The sequence below is a fragment of the Ylistrum balloti genome, unplaced genomic scaffold, assembly GCF_031769215.1.
Source record: "Ylistrum balloti isolate Yb309-2 unplaced genomic scaffold, AGI_CSIRO_Ybal_v1 Utg369898, whole genome shotgun sequence".
In the NCBI taxonomy this organism is placed as follows: domain Eukaryota; kingdom Metazoa; phylum Mollusca; class Bivalvia; order Pectinida; family Pectinidae; genus Ylistrum; species Ylistrum balloti.
In genome coordinates this window covers 1,680,380-1,704,644 of record NW_026782027.1, presented here as the reverse complement: position 1 = coordinate 1,704,644, position 24,265 = coordinate 1,680,380, and the positions used below count along the sequence as shown (strand labels likewise).

At 35.4% G+C, this 24,265-nt stretch overlaps 2 protein-coding genes across 2 annotated transcripts; one reads left to right on the top strand and one right to left on the bottom strand.

Annotated features, from left to right (window-relative positions):
• The first annotated feature begins 5,138 nt into the window (after positions 1–5,138).
• LOC132546630 (uncharacterized) lies at positions 5,139–19,307 on the top strand. Its single transcript, XM_060210351.1, has 14 exons — positions 5,139–5,277; positions 5,693–5,859; positions 8,474–8,579; positions 10,495–10,580; positions 10,903–11,064; positions 11,280–11,373; positions 11,601–11,679; positions 12,862–12,986; positions 14,103–14,362; positions 14,836–14,893; positions 15,729–15,943; positions 16,970–17,057; positions 18,574–18,688; positions 19,013–19,307. The coding sequence occupies exons 1-14, from the start codon at positions 5,139–5,141 to the stop codon at positions 19,227–19,229; spliced, it is 1,911 nt and encodes a 636-aa protein (XP_060066334.1). The 3' UTR covers positions 19,230–19,307.
• A 1,604-nt stretch (positions 19,308–20,911) lies between these two features.
• LOC132546629 (uncharacterized) lies at positions 20,912–24,006 on the bottom strand. Its single transcript, XM_060210350.1, has 5 exons — positions 23,926–24,006; positions 23,772–23,798; positions 22,736–22,865; positions 21,268–21,363; positions 20,912–21,045 (listed from the first exon to the last, which is right to left on the bottom strand). Exons 1-5 carry the CDS (start codon positions 24,004–24,006, stop codon positions 20,912–20,914), a joined length of 468 nt encoding a protein of 155 aa, XP_060066333.1.
• Between the last annotated feature and the right edge of the window lie 259 nt (positions 24,007–24,265).

Below are 24,265 nucleotides of genomic sequence, written 5' to 3'. Positions count from 1 at the left end.
GACTTTACTGACACCTGACTTTACTGACACCTGACTTTACTACACTGACTTTTAACACCTGATATCTGACTTACCTGACTTTACTGACACCTGACTTTAACAATACCTGACTTACCTGACTTTACTGACACCTGACTTTACCGATACCTGATTTTAATGATATCTGACTTACCTGACTTTACTGACACCTGACTTTAACGTTACCTGACTTACCTGACTTTACTGACACCTGACTTTAACGATACCTGACTTACCTGACTTTACTGACACCTGACTTTAACGTTACCTGACTTCACTGACACCTGACTTTAACGTTACCTGACTTTACTGATACCTGGTGTACTGACATTTTTCTTAACTGACACTGAATGTCATTACTTACACATGACTTTTCTTATACCTTTCTGTAGTGAATTGTTACTTGAAGGACACATTTATAAGTTGAAATTCCCTCACTCTGTCCTTAAACTCTGACTGGAAGTTTCCTGTATCTGATCTAAACAAACAATTGAGTCCATCTGATAAAGGCAGGGGGCTTTCTGTAGAATGATAGCATAGATCTACCTCACACAGCACTGACATATCTGTTTGGTTACCAAGTATACTGGTCGAGGACAACATAACTTTATACAGACAATTATATAACAGTCTTCAATGTCTTCATTTCATGCCTTTATCATTTTATTTAAATCTAAACCTTTTTTTATTTACAAAGAAGTGTTATGAATTTTTTTTAGCTCTATATCTTATGTAAGTGTGGTACTGGTGTGGCAGGAAGGGAGAGGTGGGGAGCGACACATTTAAAGAAAAACTTTTTAAAAAGCCATTCTGTGACAATATAATGTAGGTCCTAAAATAAACACAGGGGAATCTCAGGATTTGTAGTTAATATTGGTGTGATCAATACTTCAAATGTTGATTGATGTGAACCAAAAGAAAACACATCTGGTTGTTTACTGTTTGAATTACCACTGTTTCACTTGATCAAACCAACTTATTTGTCAATGTTACATATATGTAAACCAAAGTCAGTTGTTAATGTGAGAACATAACATTGCTGTAATGATGGCCTATAATGAATTATCATTTATGGTAATATTGGAAATAGCAAACAGATTAATGAGATATACCCTGAGTGAGGTATGCATTTGCAGTGTACATGAGATCATGTACAAATTGTATATGTACTTTAATGTATATTTGCTGTACACACAAGTTTGTGTATATTTGCTGTACACACAAGTTTGCATATATTTTCTGTACACAAGTTTGTGTATATTTGCTGTCCACACAAGTTTGCATATATTTGCTGTACACAAGTTTGTGTATATTTGCTGTACACACAAGTTTGCGTATATTTGCTGTACACAAGTTTGCATATATTTGCTGTACACAAGTTTGTGTATATTTGCTGTCCACACAAGTTTGCGTATATTTGCTGTACACCCAAGTTTGCATATATTTGCTGTACACACAAGTTTGCGTATATTTGCTTTACACACAAGTTTGTGTATATTCACTGTACAGGCAAGTTTATACATATTTGCTGTACATACATACAATATATGATATATTACTAATATATAATTTTACTTTTGCATACCAGGTACCTGTGTTTAATAATATGTTTCACTGTTCCTAAACATGTATAAACATGAAGGAAGACCACTGTTGGCCTAAGGTTTATCATTATAGATATTATGAATTACTGACTATGATTACAGATCTGTAAATCATCCAGCTTAATTCATCAGTAAAAACCATTATTACTTGCCTCAATAAGAGTGCATGTAAACATGAATGTTATTCAGCCACTTGTGTTACACCTTGGCTCTACACTCTGTTCTTTATCATTAATTCTTTCAGCCTTCCTGTGGATACAAATTGATAAAGGTTTTCATTGTAAAATATGTATTGCTTCATTATTTAATGTTTGTAAATAAAATTTTAATTGAAAGATAACTTAAAAATGACTTCTGTTCTAATAATGATAAATCAGATGGTGTCACTTCAGTAGGAGGTGATGGATGTGGCTACAGAATCCAGGAGTAGCCCGTCTGCTAGCATTCTCTATATCCATCTCACCAGCATTACAGAAGCAGCTGTAGGACTCAGTTTCAAGACACTCGTGCCACAAGTGATACCATAGGTTTAGTAATAATCTGTTGAAAACTGTTTGGAAAGCAGTTATGTTATAGACATATTTAAGATCGGGTAGTAACGTAATAGACATATTTTACATCAGGTAGTGATGTAATAGACATATTTTACATCAGGTAGTTATGTAATAGACATATTTTACATCAGGTAGTTATGTTATAGACATATTTTACATCAGGTAGTTTTGTTATAGACATATTTTACATCAGGTAGTGATGTAATAGACATATTTTACATCAGGTAGTTATGTTATAGACATATTTTACATCGGGTAGTAACGTAATAGACATATTTTACATCAGGTAGTGATGTAATAGACATATTTTACATCAGGTAGTTATGTTATAGACATATTTTTACACCGGGTAGTTATGTAATAGACATATTTTACATCAGGTAGTTATGTTATAGACATATTTTATAGACATATTTTACATCAGGTAGTGATGTAATAGACATATTTTACATCAGGTAGTTATGTTATAGACATATTTTTACACTGGGTAGTAACGTAATAGACATATTTTACATCAGGTAGTGATGTAATAGACATATTTTACATCAGGTAGTTATGTTATAGACATATTTTTACACTGGGTAGTTATGTAATAGACATATTTTACATCAGGTAGTTATGTTATATACATATTTTACATCGGGTAGTAACGTAATAGACATATTTTACATCAGGTAGTGATATAATAGACATATTTTACATCAGGTAGTTATGTTATAGACATATTTTACATCGGGTAGTAACGTAATAGACATATTTTACATCAGGTAGTGATGTAATAGACATATTTTACATCAGGTAGTTATGTTATAGACATATTTTTACACCGGGTAGTTATGTAATAGACATATTTTACATCGGGTAGTTATGTAATAGACATATTTTACATCGGGTAGTTATGTTATAGACATATTTTACACCGGGTAGTGATGTTATAGACCTATTTTACACCGGGTAGTTATGTTATAGACATATTTTACATCAGGTAGTTATGTTATAGACATATTTTACATCAGGTAGTTATGTTATAGACATATTTTACACCGGGTAGTTATGTTATAGACATATTTTACACCGGGTAGTTATGTTATAGACATATTTTACACCGGGTAGTTATGTAATAGCCATATTTTACATCAGGTAGTTATGTTATAGACATAGTTTACACCGGGTAGTTATGTTATAGACATATTTTACATAGTTATGTTATAAACATATTTTACACCGGGTAGTTATGTTATAGACATATTTTACATCGGGTAGTTATGTAATAGACATATTTTACATCAGGTAGTTATGTTATAGACATATTTTACACCGGGTAGTTATGTTATAGACATATTTTACACCGGGTAGTTATGTTATAGACATATTTTACATCGGGTAGTTATGTTATAGACATATTTTACACCGGGTAGTTATGTTATAGACATATTTTACACCGGGTAGTTATGTTATAGACATATTTTACATCAGATAGTGATGTTATAGACATATTTTACATCAGGTAGTGATGTTATAGACATATTTTTCACCGGGTAGTTATGTTATAGACATATTTTACACCGGGTAGTGATGTTATAGACATATTTTACACCGGGTAGTTATGTTATAGACATATTTTACACCGGGTAGTGATGTTATAGACATATTTTACACCGGGTAGTTATGTTATAGACATATTTTACATCGGATAGTTATGTTATAGACATATTTTACATAGTTATGTAATAGACATATTTTACACCGGGTAGTTATGTTATAGACATATTTTACACCTGGTAGTTATGTTATAGACATATTTTACACCGGGTAGTTATGTTATAGACATATTTTACATCGGGTAGTTATGTTATAGACATATTTTACACCGGGTAGTTACGTTATAGACATATTTTCCATCAGGTAGTTATGTTATAGACATATTTTACATCGGGTAGCTATGTTATAGACATATTTTACATCGGGTAGCTATGTAATAGCCATATTTTAAATCGGGTAGCTATGTTATAGACATATTTTAAATCGGGTAGCTATGTAATAGCCATATTTTAAATCGGGTAGCTATGTTATAGACATATTTTAAATCGGGTAGTTACTAAAAATGCATTTTTCTCACATCTGGTAATTATGAAACAGGCATTCATAGAACAGATAACTGGGAGGTTATATGATGGATATGTTTTACACTGATAACAAGTTAGTGGTATAATGGGTATTTTACACTGATAACCTGGTAGTTACACATTGTATTTATCGAATAAATTGTATTTGAAAAATTCATGTTCATCATTTTTTATTTGGGTGTTTGTTGGAAAATTATTCAGTAATGTATCATTAGGTTTCACATCCCTAAGATTATGATCCGTAGTTTTGGATTGTGTGTAATTTACAGAAACACTATTATCATTTAACACTAAATCATTATGTCAGTAAATATTTGTTAACAAGATTCACCTTAACTGTTATTATAATCTGTTGTTCTGTATATAAACCACAAGGCATTAAGTCAACAAAGAGCTAAATTAGAATTCAGTAAGGATATGATTACAAGGTACATTGGCTGTTTGTCATGTTGTAGATTTCCTCACCTTCTGGAGGTATGAAATTGAGACGATTATTCCACAAGCCTGTAAGAGTTTAAAATTGAAATGGTAGACAACTAAATATTTACACTCTACAATAAAAGTACTATAGAGGGATGCCCTAATAGTTTATTGAGGGATGGTCGATACAAGGATGGCCGCTTACTGGGTTTACTACTGAAGAGAAAAGGCCATAATTTATCTACTCTGCGAAATCCTGATAACGTACTTTCGAAAACTTGTGAATGTTTGGGAAACTTGACACGTGATATTTAAAATCAGGCATGTTCTGGGATGATGTTTTGCGCTTCAAAAGGCCTTTGTGACAAATGCGTGTGTTGCAATACTGAATATATGAGGTAGATTTTATGTGAACAATGTTTGGGAAATATCATAATAATGAAGCATGCTTATATTTTCGAAATATCGGCGTCAGTTATGGAACTAGTAATGGAGTTAGTGACATATCGGGACGTGTCGACGGCGGCGAAATACTAGGTGTGTTCGGTCCGAGAGGTGAGTGGCAAACTACCTGGGTTTAGTAATAATTGACTTCAAAATTATCATAACTTGGGTAAACAAACAGCCTGGGTTTAGTTAAGATTGGCTTTAAAATTATCATAATTCAGGAAGACGGTATAGGATTTGTTTAAGAGGATATACACACAGGTGCCTTTTAGTTAGTAAATAACAACTCACTTATCCCTTTAACATTGCACCCCGCCAAACACTCAGCATCAAATATTTCGTGTGAAATGTGGACGTAATATTCATCGATTCCATTTTCGAAGTTTGATATTTTTTTTTATTTCTTTGGATAAAATTGTTAAGTAACAGTGTATAATAGTATTAAATTTATAGAATTAAAATTTGAATTTAAAATTCTGTCTACATGTAGCTATTTTGTTTGGTCATTTGTGTTGTCTTACAGGCTGCGGGAAGACAACACTGCTGTCGACTCTTTCCGGCCTCTTGCCAATGTCCCGGGGGGACATTCGGGTAGGGCTAACTCCTATAAAGAAAGCCCGGCGGATGGTTGCCTTCTGTCCTGCTGTAGATGAATTTCTGCCCACCCTCACGGTACAAGAAACGCTCAAAGTGAGTTCTTATAAACGAAATATCTGTCTTTTTTTAATCAAATTGTCTTGTTCAAATGGCAAGATGCATAATATTTGTCTTTTTATAAGTATCACGATGGCTATAGCAATATCACGTTACCAAAACAGTTTTTTCTGGTAATGAATTTTTGAAATTTAAAATTTGATTTTGAATGTAAAAGGAAAAAAAGAGAAAGGCATTTTCCACGTCATTCGTCAGATTATCTTCACATTCTAAAATTATATCTATGTAACGCGTTTTTATTAAATCATTTTCATGACCATCCACAAAAAAACTCAGTAATATGACAAACCATTCGAATGTGTCACCGAAATGTGACGTGAAGAGTATGATAACCTTGAGAGATAATCTGATTCACTTTTCTCTCACCTGTTACCTATAATTACATATGTACTATGGTGAGTTCCAATGCTTATTTTGATATACAATATACCTTTAGATGTTTTTTTAGATAATACATACCTTACACATTCAAATATGTTGAAAGGCGAAAGATAATTCTCGGTGCATAGGATGTGATGAGCTATTCACCGTTAAACACTATTTATTGGACTGCGTTGACCTTCTGTCTACTCGAGAAATATTTTATCGTAACGTTACAAGTCTAAAGACCCTTTTTGAAACTGTTGAGATTTGTAAAAAAAAATAGGTTATCCGAAAGATGTTGGTCTTTATTTTAGACTTTGACTTACCATTTAAATCTTTTGTGATAATATAACCATTTACGGTTTTTATGTGTTGACGGGCCGTTAAGAATGTAATAATAATAATAATAATAATAGAGATTTAGGTTTGTCTGCATTCCCCCACCCCCAACCCCCCACTCCCCAGTTTGATATGTTTGTAAATTTTCATTAAGACGGATAGTAGACTGTTGTTGATTATAATCAATCGATACGTACATACACGATAAGATGTCATACGCTTATCACTTATATCACATACATAACATATATATGGTATAATGTTAGGCAGTCTGGAATACTTAGCCAGGCGATTTGGTGCCGTAGATCGTGAGTTCGAGGTCCTTACAGGGCACACGTCACAAGTTGTCTTCTTTCCTGAATTGTGTTAGTGTTGGGCGGGCAGATGACTTCCATATCTTTTCACGTCTGCTCGGGGACGCGAACCCCGCACGTCTAGGTTATATATTATATATACATGTAGAAGGAATAAGTATGGGGCTAGGGCCGCGCCCTGAGGTACTCCATCTTCAAAAGTTTCCAAGAATATCGTTAAGTGGAATTCATTATAGATGATATAATTTCTCACACCTTCCAAACATCTGATTTCTATTTCCGTGTATTTGTGGTTTGTATATCAATCCCTCACACCAGACCATATCAAAAGCTTTGTTTATGTCACAAAAAACCAACATTATTTCATTACCTCCTTCTAGCAACAACAGTATTATATACTGTCAGTTCAGGGTTATTTCTCATGATTGAAAAGAGGGGTTGCATTACTTCATGCAATTTTCATTCAGATAGCCATTTTTGCCAAGATGAAGAAACAAACTCAGATAGCTATTTTCGGCACTTAACATCGAGAAAAGTGATTAATTTATTTGGAATATGTTACTTGTGGTGACATTTTATACAAAAGTTTATTGAAGTCTGATTAATTTTTACTTAAGAGAATCACCTTAGCAAAACAAAACAAAAGAAGAAGAAAAAACAAACAAAAAAAAAAAAAGCAAAATAAAAAAGCAGAAACTGTTGACGCCTTTAAAACGGACGACAAAGCTGTCAAAAAATTAATCCGCAAATAAGTGTTGTACAAAACATTCTAATAAGCGCTCCGCTTTAACTTATAACTACAACTTCGGGTAGCAACATATATATAAACCCCAAAGGATTCAGAAATGAAATTGGAGTTTGTTGTATATGGAATAATTCCTGTTAAATACGACTTACATACATCTACAGAAAGCCAGATCAACATTTCATGACGTCATAAAATTGCTGTTTTTAATGGAATATGTTGTTAACGTAAAACAACAGTTCAACAATGTACTGTTACATAGGTAGTTTGTTAAGACATTGATGATAAGTATACATAAGTAGTACATGTTAAGACATTGATGATAAGATGTACATAAGTAGTATATGTTAAGACATTGATGATAAGTATACATAAGTAGTATATGTTAAGACATTGATGATAAGTATACATAAGTAGTATATGTTAAGACATTGATGATAAGTATACATAAGTAGTATATGTTAAGACAGTGATGATAAGTATACATAAGTAGTATATGTTAAGACATTGATGATAAGATGTACATAAGTAGTATATGTTAAGACATTGATGATAAGTATACATAAGTAGTATATGTTAAGACATTGATGATAAGTATACATAAGTAGTATATGTTAAGACATTGATGATAAGATGTACATAAGTAGTATATGTTAAGACATTGATGATAAGTATACATAAGTAGTATATGTTAAGACATTGATGACAAGATGTACATAAGTAGTATATGTTAAGACATTGATGATAAGATATACATAAGTAGTATGTGTTAAGACATTGATGATACGGTGAGAAGTGTCCAGTTGATCACTTTTCTTTACTGTTTCAGTTTACTGCCTTCCTACATCTAAGTGCAGCCCTATCAACCGACAGTAAAATCAGAAGGGTAAAAGAAGCTGTCGATCTACTGCAGTTAGATCACTACAGAAACTGTTGTAAGTACTGACCTCAGCAGAAACTGTTGTAAGTACTGACCTCTACAGAAACTGTTGTAAGTACTGACCACTACAGAAACTGTTGTAAGTACTGACCTCTACAGAAACTGTTGTATGTACTGACCACTACAGAAACTGTTTTAAGTACTGACCACTACAGAAACTGTTGTAAGTACTGACCTCTACAGAAACTGTTGTAAGTACTGACCACTACAGAAACTGTTGTAAGTACTGACTTCTACAGAAACTGTTGTAAGTACTGACCTCACCTGACCTCTACAGAAACTGTTGTAAGTACTGACCTCTACAGAAACTGTTGTAAGTACTGACCTTAACCTGACCTCTACAGAAACTGTTGTAAGTACTGACCTCTACAGAAACTGTTGTAAGTACTGACCTCTACAGAAACTGTTGTAAGTACTGACCTTAACCTGACCTCTACAGAAACTGTTGTAAGTACTGACCTCTACAGAAACTGTTGTAAGTACTGACCTTAACCTGACCTCTACAGAAACTGTTGTAAGTACTGACCTCAGCCTGACCTCTACAGAAACTGTTGTAAGTACTGACCTCTACAGAAACTGTTGTAAGTACTGACCACTACAGAAACTGTTGTAAGTACTGACCTCTACAGAAACTGTTGTAAGTACTGACCTCTACAGAAACTGTTGTAAGTACTGACCTCTACAGAAACTGTTGTAAGTACTGACCTCACCTGACCTCTACAGAAACTGTTGTAAGTACTGACCTCTACAGAAACTTTTGTAAGTACTGACCATAACCTGACCTCTACAGAAACTGTTGTAAGTACTGACCTCTACAGAAACTGTTGTAAGTACTGACCTTAACCTGACCTCTACAGAAACTGTTGTAAGTACTGACCTCTACAGAAACTGTTGTAAGTACTGAACTCACCTGACCTCTACAGAAACTGTTGTAAGTACTGACTTTACCTGACCTCTATAGAAACTGTTGTAAGTGCTGACCTCAACCTGACCTCTACAGAAACTGTTGTAAGTACTGACCTTAACCTGACCTCTACAGAAACTGTTGTAAGTACTGACCTCAGCCTGACCTCTACAGAAACTGTTGTAAGTACTGACCTCAGCCTGACCTCTAAAGAAACTGTTGTAAGCACTGACCTCAACCTGACCTCTACAGAAACTGTTTTAAGAATTGACCTCAACCTGACCTCTACAGAAACTGTTGTAAGTACTGACCGTAACCTGACCTCTAAAGAAACTGTTGTAAGTACTGACCTCAACCTGACCTCTACAGAAACTGTTGTAAGTACTGACCTCAGGAGAAACTGTTGTAAGTACTGACCTTAACCTGACCTCTACAGAAACTGTTGTAAGTACTGACCTCAGCCTGACCTCTACAGAAACTGTTGTAAGTACTGACCTCAGCCTGACCTCTACTGAAACTGTTGTAAGTACTGACCTCAGCTTGACCTCTACAGAAACTATTTTAAGAATTGACCTACACCTGACCTCAACAGAAAGTTATGTAAGAATTGACCTCAACCTGACCTCTACAGAAAGTGTTGTAAGAATTGACCTCAACCTGACCTCTACAGAAAGTGTTGTAAGAATTGACCTCAACCTGACCTCTAAAGAAACTGTTGTAAGTACTGACCTCTACAAAAAGTGTTGTAAGAATTGACCTCATTCTGACCTCTAAAGAAACTGTTGTAAGTACTAACCTCAACCTGACCTCTACAGAAACTGTTGTAAGAACTGACCTCAAACTGACCTCTACAGGAAATATTGTAAGTGCTGACCTCAACCTGACTTTTACAGAAACTTCAGAAGCAGTACCTAACCCTTATAGATAAAATTATATTTATAAATATGACAGATTTTCTCTTTCTCTACGATTATCTTTCTGTAAAGTGTTTAGATTCTTTCTCCAGTGGTGCAATTTCTGGACCGCTCGACCAAGAAGCGCTTGGCCATCGCCTGTGCCATGCTGACCAGTCCGGCAGTTCTCCTACTGGATGTGAGTCACTGACCAAAGAACATAATCAATATCAGCGCATACTGTTAAACAATAATAATCAAAGGAAAATGTATAATTCTTTCAACATGCGCGTATTCTAACACTTTGGTGTTGTGTTCGATTCCGATTCGTGTTGATAAGCCATGTCAGCCAAACTAACAAATACATTACTCAAATGGAAAAATATTCTAAAATAGAATTATTAGCTACATTTGTTATAAAAGGTTGAAATTAAGTGAATATAATTCTATAACACACACGAAGGGTCTAGAGTTTAGTTCTGTGATATCAGTAAGTGACTGAAGTTACTGTTTACCCTCAGGAGCCCCTCCAAGGATTGACGTTTGTCGAGATTATAGACTTGCTAAAGTTGTTACGATTGTACGTTGAAAAGACAGCACGGGCCTTGGTGATTGCGACTAGTGTATGTCCAGGTGTCGTTTACCAAACATGTTTGCAACATCTATTTCTCTACAGGTCAAAGGTGAGACTTCTTCCTGGTGAACATTTCAAATTATCGAGAAGACCGTAAACTTGAAAATTAAATAAATATATTCATTCATTAACAGGATAATGTTAAAAAATGGTCATATTCTTTAATTTTCGTGATGCTGCGGAAAAACAAAGATTTTTTTATTTGTCTGTTTTAATGTAGAATTTAGTACTATGTTTAGTAAATGTGTAAATATGGTGTTACAGATGGCATACAGCGGTACATCACATCAACTTGTCCAGTTTATGAGGGACACTGGATTGTGTTGTCCTACCGACTATAACCCTGCTGAATATTTTTGTAAGTCATTAAGAATTTTGAAACAAAACAAACTAATAAACTATGAAATGAAGAAAATCAAAATGGTTTTAATTTGGAGTACTTCAAAATCCGCAATCCATTCGTTCTATATTTGATGTCAAGAATTTAATAACGATGAATGTTAAAGTAAGTTTATATGGACAGAATATTCTTGTTATATTGCATTATAGTATTATATCAACGTTGTTTATTTGTTTTGATTACAGTAGAGAGGCTGTGTGAAGAAACCCTTGACGATAACATACCAATCCAGGATAAAATTATAACAGCCTTCATGGACAGGAAGTACGTTGTCTTCAAGAGATGTTCCGCATAAGTTACGATTCCACGCGAAGCTTTTAAAGAAAACTGTACAAAATCATCTACTTATGTCAATTTACCATTTAAACAAATATTTTATATTTAATTTGTGGAAGTCCTTTACGGATCTAGCTAGATAGATTTACAAACGTCCGGGCGACCCTGATTGCATAATAACGGGTTTGCATTTTTATAAGCCGAATGGAAAAAAATATTTGTAGAAATCATAAAAATCAATAGAAAATAAAGGCATTGAAATGATAAAATTGTAAACCTAGCAGAAACTTTAGTGAACAGCATACTCACTAATGTATTTACCCAATACTCCGGATTGCCAGATGTGGTCCATATTTTGGCGGGTAAATCTATAGTGGCTACAATTACTCCCAACAATATCGCCTGGCCACAGGAGAGATATTCTGATGTTAACAATAGTTTTGAAAGTCATTAGACTGAGTTCTTAAAATGTATAGAGCAGCCAGAAATTGTGCAACTTGGTTGAAATACCCATTTTAAAAAAAGTTTGATTTTAGACTGTTTTTATGTGCTACAATGTGCTTTCGTGAATGTCTAACCCAATTGTGTCCATATATTAACAGTCGATAGGAAAACACGGATGTCAGAGGAAACACTTTTGGAATTAGGATTGGTTAGAGGTAGAACAAGGATAAAACTTAGATCCATAGCTACTCTATGGCAGAATTTGCCAAAACATTATTTCGTTATCAAAGATACGTTGACACCAACCATGTGTTTGATTTTTTTTTCAAATTATTAGCAATTAAAGTTACTTGCTGGATATATTTTAATGACGAAACGCGACCCGTGTATGGAGTTGTGTCAACAACCAGGACGCATCAATATCAACCTCATCCGATTGAAAATTACCCAAAAATCGAAACATGAAAAAAAAATCAACTAGAAAGGAAAACTATGTGTTATTTGTGATGTTAGATATCTTACATGTCTTTTTATTGGTGGTATCAGACACAAACGTGTATATGTTGATATGAGATACGTTTTTATTTTATCACAAGAGAAAACGTAATTTTCAATTTGTATATCAAAGATGAATTTCACACAATATTTTCAAAAATAAAATGTTACAAGATAATTAAGTCAAAAGTAAGCACTCCTTGTTGTTCAAATTCACAATATGCTTTTCAGAAACAAGACAGATGCGCCCTTGAACACGATAGGGAACGGTGTCACAAAAACACACATGTCAGAAGAAGAGATACAGCAGAATGGAGTTATTATAAATACAATCTCAAGACCTACTCCGGACCAAGGCAGGTCTATTTAGTCTAACGATAAACTTGTTGCCTAGGGCGTGGTGATTTTAATTGTGTTATTAATTAAATAATTTTCCATAACCATCAATTCCTTTTCTACTGATATACCTAACGTTACCCTCTCTGTTTCGCTTCATTGTTGAGCATTCACAGAAACGATAAAAAGTTTTCGTTTCAGTCCCATGGTGTGACCAAAGCCTATGATTACATGAATCATCGTTCTCTTCATAATAACTTATTACCCCGATAGCAGTTTATTCCGGCATGATAGTCATTTTACTGGTTTGTCAAGTGTTTGACATTTCAGTGTGATAGCACTATAAAATATTTCTTAATCGTTGTCTTCATACCACAAATTTACGCTGTTGCGGTCGTTATACCCCAAACTTACAAACATCTTATAGCTTTCAATATTTTACAACACTCAACGAATTAATAAACTGATTTGGTTCGTACAATGAATCTTTTTGAACGTGTTTTTAGAAGCATACTGTCAATAAGAAGACTCGCAAAATCACACATATTTAATCATATAAGTTGTTGTTATTATTTGGTTTATTTTACTGCTTTAACGTTCACTGTTACGGTCTATCGGCCTTTCAGCGGACGAGAAGGGGTAAGAAAATGAGTAGAAAGGGAAATGTAAGAAGTGATGGGAGAGAGTTGGGTAGAGATTAGAGGTAGAGAGTGACCGTCTATACTACTTGATCTGTTCTTACAACTATAATTTAGAAGACGAAGCCTTTGGCCTAATTGTAGACCTAGCTTAACACTAAGCACGCCGCAGCAAAAGGGTTTATGGACAGAGAGGAAGAGGATCCTACCCTAAATAAATTCCGACATGTTGATACTATTTCGGAAGTGCGTTAAAATTATTAAATAAGTAGTCCCTATTGCTAATCTAACACTAATCTTGGTCAGCGTTGTCATGTCTGCTCTTTTTCGAAAAACGACAGAATAATCTTTATCGTGCGAATAATGTTTTTACATAACAAAGAAGTATGGACAATGAGATACACAACTTGAAAATAACATTTAAACAGTAAATTTACACATTTTTGGAAAAGTGTAGAAAATGTGAAAGGATGCGCTTGTTTCCAATTTCTTTTACAGATGAATCTGTGTTTTCAATAGAAGATATTTCACCAAGTGCGATAGTTACCGACCCATTAATCACAACATACAGACAACAGTGGAGTACGCCATATTGTCACGAATTCCTGATATTATTAGAAAGGAACTTTCACAATGCTCGTCGCCGAATGCTTGCTCCAGTCGGGATAGTCCAGAATCTCTATATTCTTGTTGTCTGCGTTCTAGTCTGGTGGAAGCCGGGGAGAAACGAGGACACAGTTAAAGACAAACTCGGACTGGTCAGCGAAGCTTTGATAAATAGAAAAAAGTCATCATAAACCTCGGGGTGTACAGAGAAGCATTGATAATTAAAAGAAACCCCGGGCTGAACAGAGTAGCTTTGATAAATACAAGTATTAATACAGTTGAATTAAACGACTCGGTAATATTTCGAGGTTTATTAGTCCACGGCTAGGTGTTCACGGTAACATGATATATGATTTTAGGGTTCAAATTTCATGCTTCAAAATCGATGACATTGATATCGTGGATAAACAGTGCTCTATCATTGTTAGTGGTACAATATTGAGTTATTTTGTAACCGTTGTTTATCATTTTGTGGTCACAGGAAGTCGTGCATTAAAAAGTTCTAAGCGTCGAGAATAGAACCCCACGAATATTAATTCTTTTGCATTATTCTAAAACAAGTAACTGCTTTGTATACATATATATATGTTTTGAATATCTTATAACTTTTTTATTTTATTTTCAGTTTTTCTTTACCGTGGTGCAGTGGGCTTTCTTCGCTTTACTGGACGCTATACTGACATGTATGTATCTGTTGTGCACGTGGTGCGTCCAAGACTGCTAACATCTACTTGGTTGAAATAAGAGTTATGTCCCTTTAATGAAAACCATCATAGTTTTAAAAAAGGAGATACCGGCATGTGCAAGACACCGAGATCACAGCTTTTTACTGAGCCAAATGATAAGCGTGATGATTTCAACTTCACTTTGTTGATTTTTCGTTTCTAGAGAACGCAATTTCTGCATTCCTAACCTATAGTGTTTGCAAGCTCACAGCTGATTCAATACCCAAGGGCATGTTCTGTATATCATGATATTCATTGGCTTGTTCTCAATATCATGTTTTTCGTGCAACAGAGACACAAACACAAAAGTAGGGTTTCAAGAGATGCGGGTTGATGAAAATGACGGGGTAGTTTTCGGTCATAATAATGACCTTATAAGGAAGTACTCTATTGTCTTATGTGGTATGAAGTTGGACATAATTTGATGCTCGTTGTGTGCCTGTTGGTTCCTATGTTTTATACCTTGTTCTCATTTGGGAACGTGACATAACTTATCTAAATTGACGCAAAATACACTTACTCTTCCTTAACACCTAATCGTTCCCTCCCCGTGTAAATGTCTTGTTCATATTTTGCCCTAGTTTTATTGTGTTTGTTTTTGGAATGTGATTCTGTTGACATGTTAGCATTTTCATCGTTGTTTTCAAACTGAAAATCAACAAAAATACGAACACAATAAAAATTTATACAGAGACACATGGAGGATAAGACAGCTGTTCCTCCAGTGTCATCTGTTATACATGTCAAGTTAGATTGTCATGATTTTACTGTATTTCTTTGAACTCGTTCGCAGTCCCTAAGGAGCTGAAAGTTGTGACCAGAGAACGGACCTTTGGACGGTATCGCCTATCCACATACTGTCTATCGAAGACATTGAGTGAGCTCCCCTTGGCCAGTCTACAGCCGTGTGTATACCTGTGTGTCATCTATTGGGTGGCCGATCTGAACGGAACGTACGCCTTCCTCTCCTCCATAGGGGTTCTTGTGCTCGACGTTATAGCCGCACAGGTACGTCATCAGAATTGGCCACGCCCATATTGTTGATATTTACAGGCAAATACATTAACGTCATAACGAACGAATTGCTGCACGTTTTTACTATAGTAAATACGGTAGTGATGTGTCACGATCGATGTCTCTTTTGTTGCAGTAAGTCCATTGTTGTTAGAAGTCGTTTCTTAATGACACGCAAAAAATTCTGACCCTGCAAGTTGACAGTTTTTAATTATTTTATCCTTATAAAGTAATTGAAAAAAAAAACGAAATGAAGAATAACCAGGCTACAAAAACTGACAAAGATGACGGGCAAAAGCAGCATTACGTAATCATGGCATTGGTCATGACATTATGTAAACTGACAGGAATCATCCTATTGTATGACGTCACTGAAAGTAAGCTGTTCTGTAACTTCTCTCGTCGTAAAGGGCGACAAATCTTGGTATATATTTATTGTATACCAGGAATTTTTCCCCTGAGTTTAATGTTCACCCATTTCGTCCATGAAAAGGGGAGGGCGAATTCATGATCGGTCAAATTTTTTTAACACTTACATACATCAATATAATAACTACAGAGGAAATGAACATGAGAAAATTCGTATATAATGGTACAATGGCGAAAATAACATCGGGCGAATATATCCCGAAATACAATCCTTTCCTGATGTGTGTCTTGACACTGTTGGTGGAATTTGAGATGACCCACTGTATGGGCTCTGTCTCCAAAAGCCATGATATACCAAAGTCATCAAAACAGTAGTTCATGATCCTTGGATGCCATGCACAATTTCACCGTATGTGTTGCCATACTGAGTATATAATTTCAGTGTGATAACACTATAAGAACACCCGTCAGTGGCCCTATCATTAACTAGTACGTCGCAACATGCCCCAGGCTGTCGTGAAGACCCCCCCCTAAAACCAACACTTACCTCTCCAAAGCAACAAACAAACCATTGATCATTCATATTATTTCTCCTTGTTATTCATATCAAAAAGTTTATTACTAACGTTCTATCTTTTTTCCTGTCCACAGAGTGTTGGGCTTTTTGTGGGAGCAGCCCTCCAGCCCCCTTGGACCATAAGTGTGGTGTCTCTAGGACTCCTCTCTATGATGCTGTGGGGTAAGTTGTTGCCCTTCCAGTAATTTCGAAATCCCTCTTTATAATGTTTGTGGTAACTTATATTTACTCCACTCTATAATATTATTTTTTTTTGACGTAACTCATATTTACTCCTCTCTGTGATGCTGTGAGGTATTTTTTGTGGTAACTAATATTTACTCCTCTCTATGATGTGTCGTATTTTTTTTGTTTCTGTGGTAACTCATATTTACTCCTCTCTGTGATGCTGTTAGGGTATTTTTTGTGGTTATTCACGGACACCTCTCTAGAATTTTAAAGGGTATTTTTGTATCTGTGGTATCTGTGGAGTAAGAGTCTTTGACTGTTGCTGCTCATTTTAATAAACGTTATTTAGTAAAGAAATTAGATTGAACAACAGTCATAGCTTTATTGAGTTGTCACAGATAGGTAACAAAGGGTATACACATAGTAAGATACCCTTATAAGGTAACATAGGGACACTGTTGACGTGTTATTGTCATGTATTAAGTAATTCGGAACTCGTGTTGATTTAAACATATTTTATTGTCGACAAAAGACGAATGGATAAGAGACAAGTTCTTACAACATATAAACTCTTCTCCACAAATACAGTACAGATAATATTTTACAACACGTGACATATATTCGTACAATAAACATAATGCTGTAAAATCAGGAGTTGTTGAGAGAGGAAGGGAGAGAGGGAGAGAGAGAGGGAGAGAGAGAGAGAGAGAGAGAGAGAGAGAGAGAGAGAGAGAGAGAGAGAGAGAGAGAGAGAGGGGAGAGAGAGATTCATGGACGACTGCATTAGTAAAGATTCAGGTAGCATCAAATCGTTTGGACTGTTGGATATATGTTTGAACTGATTTTACTATTTCGCAATTAGTTTGATATGAATAAGAGTTAATATCACCCCATAATAAGGTTTCTACGTTAAAAATCACGTCTAGGTCATATAAAGTATCAAACAATATACGTCTACAATTAGAAAATAAAGGGCACGAAAGAAAATAGTGACTTGCATCTTCAACGCCAACTCCACAGGAGCAATTTGGAGATTGACAAATTCCCACTCTAAATAAATCTGAGCGTAATCCACTACAGTTGTTCCTTATTCGACAATGTATAACAGAAAGGAAACGGTTACCAGAGTATAGATAATCTGGAACAGAAAAGTTAACGGGAGAAAGTTTAGATCTGAAGGTATTTAAAGACGGAGAGGCTTTGACAGAATTATCTACTTTATTCCACAAATTTATAGACGACGGCACAAAAGATTTTTTCATAATATTTAGACGATTGTGGGGTATTTGGTAATTCTCGGGGTTTCTTAATTCAATATTTAACTCACGTCTGATAGGAGATAGTAGATTGAACTCGTGTATCCACGTATCTGCTGGATACAGACCAGGAAAGTGTGTAACAGCTATTAAACTACTGGTTATAATTTGCTATCATGGATCTATGTATCTTCTTACTTTTGCCAAACTTACAGCTATTAAACTTCTAATTGTGATGTTTCAATCTTCTTCAGGCGGGGCATTCAACACTCTTCCTTTATGGCTACAATGGGGAAAATTTGCATCTTTTTTCTTTTATGGCCTAAATGCCTTGATCTATCTGGAGCTTTCGGACGCTCCGCCCATAAAGTAAGTCTACAAAAACAAGCTTGGTGGCATATCTACGATGACCGTGAACATTTTTTTAAACGTTATTTAAAAATGAAGAGACGATCTTTATTATTGGTAATTGTGTTCTCCACTTCAGCACATAATGTATAAAATACCATAGATAGAGACGATAAATAATAGAGATAAAACCCCGTAATGACAATCGGGAATCTTCGGCACTTTCCGTAAACGATACGTAATACGGAAAGTGCCGGAGGTTTGCGACTGCTGTAATGTCAATTATCTGCTGACTGTGTCTTTGCTGGATGTTGGTTCTAATTTTCCTTTCTTTTAACTATTCAGATGTTTGACAGAGAGTCCCTATCACACGATTCCCGTCTGTAGTCTCACTCTCAACGGAACTAACACCACAATCTCAGAATTTCCATCAGACTTGCTACTGGAGCCGCTTGGGACCGACCTTCCATTGTGGGCTTACCTCGCCGTCTTGGCCGGAATCATGCTGGTCACGAGAATGCTCTGGTATATTATCCTCCGCAGGAAACATCTAGACAAATGATGTATATTGATATATCTAGACAGATGATACTTTGCTATTTCTACTCTAGTATCGTAACCATATTATCGATAACGTAACCGGAGGCGATGAAGGTGTATAAAAGACTGCAATGATGATATTATTTCAAGGTTGCTCTCAAATCCTGAATTTCGAGTCATATGATAAAAAAAAATTAAATATCTTTTTGATTATGACTTTTGAAAAATATTGTATTTCTCTCTGAAAAGGTGTGAATTTCTCGACGAATTACCACCTGGGTACATAGTATAAATCCCACTGTCCAAGCCTTCCATGGCACAACAAAGATAATAATAAACGGACATTATATGCTATGTAAAAACTCATGTGTCGCCTTGTTACATTCTGATTTGCCATGTGGTGAATTGTATATAAATGAACAATTTTCGTACATCAAATCGCAGTTATACAAAATTCAAAGCGAAAGAATGCAACTGACATATTCAAATACCAGTTTCATGGATTGTTGGAAATATTCCGCCATTTTTATGTCCCCGGATCGATTGACGCTTACTCTTGCTGAACACCTGGTCTTATTCTTCTTGTTTAAGAGTCTCTGTGTGATAATCATACAAACTCAAATTTCATAAACTTAGTTGGTATTTTCTTGATGTTTTCGCTGACTTATTGGCGGCGGTTTCTTTGCTGTTATTCACAGACTCAAAGTAATATACTTCTGAAAACTAATCATGTTCTGTTATCAATATAATTACCTTACTGTACGCGTCCTATACAATACATGTTTAACTATTACACGAACGTATTGATAATTACATCAATACTTGTACTTGATATGACTTGTTTCTGAATAAATAAACATGAAAAACGCGGCACTAGAAAGTTATAGAAAACTTTATACAAGCATTAGACTTAACATCTCACGCACAGATATAGACTCTATCACTTCATTGTCCAAGCACTGAAGTTAAAGTTCCCGATCACAATACTTTAGTAAACAAGCTTAAAATTAGTTTATTTTGGAATTGTGGGGAACAGATTCGTAAAAAAGTTCGTGCTGGTTTGACGGTTTCGTTTTGATCGTTCCTGAAGGTGCGCGCAACCAAGTTAAATGTTTTCATGTCTTGTGTAAAAGCGTTAGTTGTTTAACGTACAGATAAGTCACTGCTATAGGATAATAACACTTATTAAGAAGTCAACTACAAATTAATCGCCCGAGACCATCTATCGTATGTACGAAGGACCGATACGCCGGAGAAATTAGCCATGTGTTACGCACAGATGTATTTCTACTCTGTGCATGTATTGACTAGTTTCGTCAAAAGACATGCCGATATTTTGATAAAAAATAATTTCGAGACAACGAATGACTTTTCCCTTGCTTTACAGTTGAAGGGACTGAAAATCACTTTAATTCAAACGAAATTTCGACTCAATGAAATTCGAGTCATCCGAACTAAAATTACAAAGAACAGAAGAAAACAAATGGGGACTTGAAAATTATTTCGACACTGATGGAGTTTCGACTCAAGCGATTTCGAGACAACGAATATATTAAAATAAAGAAACAACGCCTGTTTAAAACAAAAACAAAATGTGTAGGATTTATTCACATGGGTAGCCATAGTGTGGGAAGACACGTGGGTAGTCACGTGGCCATAGTATGGGAAGTCACATGGGTAGACACATGATCATCGCGTGGGAAGTCACATGGGCAATTTACATTCAGGGTCTTTGTAACAGGATATCCAGTTCTGGCGCTGCTTTTCAACGAATGCCCTATCACGGCAGACTGACGGAGAAAACTCGTGGTCCGAAACGTGGCGATAGCACATCAACCCTAAAACGATAAAATACTACTATTACAGATCATCAAGTTGACACAAATTTCCGGTAGATCTGTTATCTTTGTGATTTTGTAGCCATTTCTGTGTTGGTTGATTGACAATGAAATTATTTTTTATCCGAAATTCTATCAAACAATATATTTTTTTTATTTCTACGGTCGATCTAACTTTGGCATCACAACACCTACCTATTTATTCATTTATTTATTTATTACCTTGATCCTTGTCACACTGACAGAACTCGCCACAGTGCTCGCCGTGCTGGGCTAGAAGTGGCACACACGTGCCGTTATGAACGTCATGGAATGGACCTGTAATAATAGTAGAAGTCTGGAGAACAAGACGATGAGTATTTATCTGAGAGATTGTATAAAAGACACACAAGTGAATAACACTTTTGTGAACAAACTTATAATCTAAACTGAACCACAGTTTCCTCCTTCTTGTGAGGCGGAAACGAATAATCGAAACATTCTAAAGTAAATGTCAAAAACGAGATGTTACGGTACAGTAGCCAAGGAACTCAATAATTTTCAATTTTAAATAGTTTCTTCTGTACTGTGTCGATATTCAGCTTTTCAGATATTCCTAAGATTTGGAATATGCGATTGTCTATCAAAGAATAAAGAAAGGGAAAATATTAAAAAAAGAACAAGATGTGTTTATGAAACACTATGCCACCGGTTTCAACAAAATTCTGAAGTGGGACATTAAAACTGTACCGTGGAAGACATATGATAACTGTATGCACACTTTGTGAAACAGTTATGTCTTCTTTGTGGTATTAATTTGACAGTTTTTAGTTCAATAGTTATGGCAGATGTTAAAATTGTCCACATGTAGGTCACGGTCAAGGTGATATAGTAAAAACGTTTGGTACCATCAGAGAGGTGTTGTCACAAGGAACACACATGTTACCCATGAAAGCCTTATTATATCTTTTACGGTGCAAAAGTTATGGGCAATTTTAAAGTTGACGACTGACAAACAAACTGTATAAAAACCATGTGTTCCCGATCTTTTGATCCAGGGGCATAGAAATGAGACCACAAAGAAAAGGAAAGTTGAGAATCACGTGATTTACAGTTGCCAACGTTTAAGAGCGAGATTTCCATTACTTGTCATAATCCGGGTAAATGTTATCATCTGAGTTTGAATTAGAGGAAAGAAAAATAGATATATAGAATACATCTTCCTATAATAAAAAGAAAACATGGTCTAAAACTGTTTGTTCTATAAGCCATTGATATATTTGTTGGTAAAATTATAGGATTTGTTATCAAGGTACCCGCCATATCATTGCTTATTAGATATATTAGTAAGAAGCTCTGTTTGACTGACTGTCATTTTCATTGCTACATTTGGCCATTACATCCATCGTGTTGTGAACCAAAACGTCGATCTCAACCCATTTATCTTTTAACACACATCTAGACAATAATATTCTAGTTTTTTTTATTCTTACACATGTGAATAGGTGTGAGTAAACAACATCTAACCCATTACTGCTAATGTTTTTTTTTATTTTTTTTTTTCAAAACGAATCAATACGACAGTTCTATCTACGACCCCTTGAGTGGTGGTGAAACAGAAGAATAAACTCGTTCATGTAATTTTACTTATATATAAACACTTTTTAAACATTTAGAAAATGAAAATGGCCAGTCGACTGGTTGTTCTTACCAACGGCGTCGAATGTTCCCGAGAGAGTAATTAAGTTTCCATCCAATTCCCGACAGCAAGCGTCCAGGGGGCAATCGGCTGATGTGTGACAGGGAAGGTCTTGACTCACGTACAAGTGGGATGAATGTACCTGCACAAAAAAGGATGAACACAACTGGTGACATATAAAGAGAAATTCAGCGTGATACTTATACATAGATGTCGATTCTGTCTATAAAACAGCTAAAGGGAGAAGAGACAATTGCCTTATAAGCAGATGTGTCATTGCGATATACAGAGACACATAGTGACATGCAGAGATACATAGAATCATTGTGACATTCGGAGACACATAGTGACATGCAGAGACACATAGTATCATTGTGACATACGGAGACACGTAGTGACATGCAGAGACATATAGTATCATTGTGGCATACGGAGACACGTAGTGGCATGCAGAGACACACAGTATCATTGTGACATATGGAGACACGTAGTGAGATGCAGATACAATTAGTGCTATTGTAAGATACAGAAATGCAATTTAATAGTGGCAAACAGAGACACGCTATGACATAACGTAGACATGGAAACACATATACAGAGACATGTATTGTCTTATGTAGAGATATATCAGGACATTAACAAACAATTACACAGAGTTAAAAACAACTAGTGATAAACAAGCACCAACCTCAGGACGTCACCATATCAATCTGGACGATTATATGTTAACATTAAACGTCATTGGTCTCAACTGACACCTAACATCACCTCGATTGAAGGAACTACAATATATACTAGAACTATATTGGTCACTTTTAAGCAAACAATGACAGTCGATTGGGTAACTAGTATATACAATGGCTGTTTAAGAGGTGACTTTTTGATGACTTAAGCGATAAAATACACATTGTACACCAGCGCTAGATAGGACAGGGGTTGGTTGACATTCACCGTTTGGTACTATGTAAGTCTGTAGACCTATGTGACTCATGTCGCGTTTAGTGTATATCATACTTATATTGGTCATGTGTCATATTGAGATACTTACAATTACTATAACAGCGAACAGTGCCACCTATAAACAAGAGAAAAAACTGTTAGTACAAAACATTGACACATCATCATAAACACCATATGGGGGTCACTGTTTAACGTTTATTGTTTGTAGCTGAGTGTTTTACTGACTGTTCTGATGCCCTTACTATCATTGTGAAGTGTTGTTTCGATTCATTGTTCTGATGTCCCTGGTTTGACTCATTGTTCTGTTGTTTGTTTCGACTCATTGTTCTGATGTCCCAGTTTTGACTCACTGTTCTGTTGTTTGTTTTGACTCACTGTTCTGTTGTTTGTTTTGACTCACTGTTCTGATGTCCCTGTTTTGACTGACTGTTCTGTTATTTGTATTGACTCATTGTTCTGATGTCCCTGCTTTGACTCACTGTTCTGTTGTTTGTTTTGACTCATTGTTCTGATGTCCCAGTTTTCACTCACTGTTCTGTTGTTTGTTTTGACTCACTGTTCTGTTGTTTGTTTTGACTCATT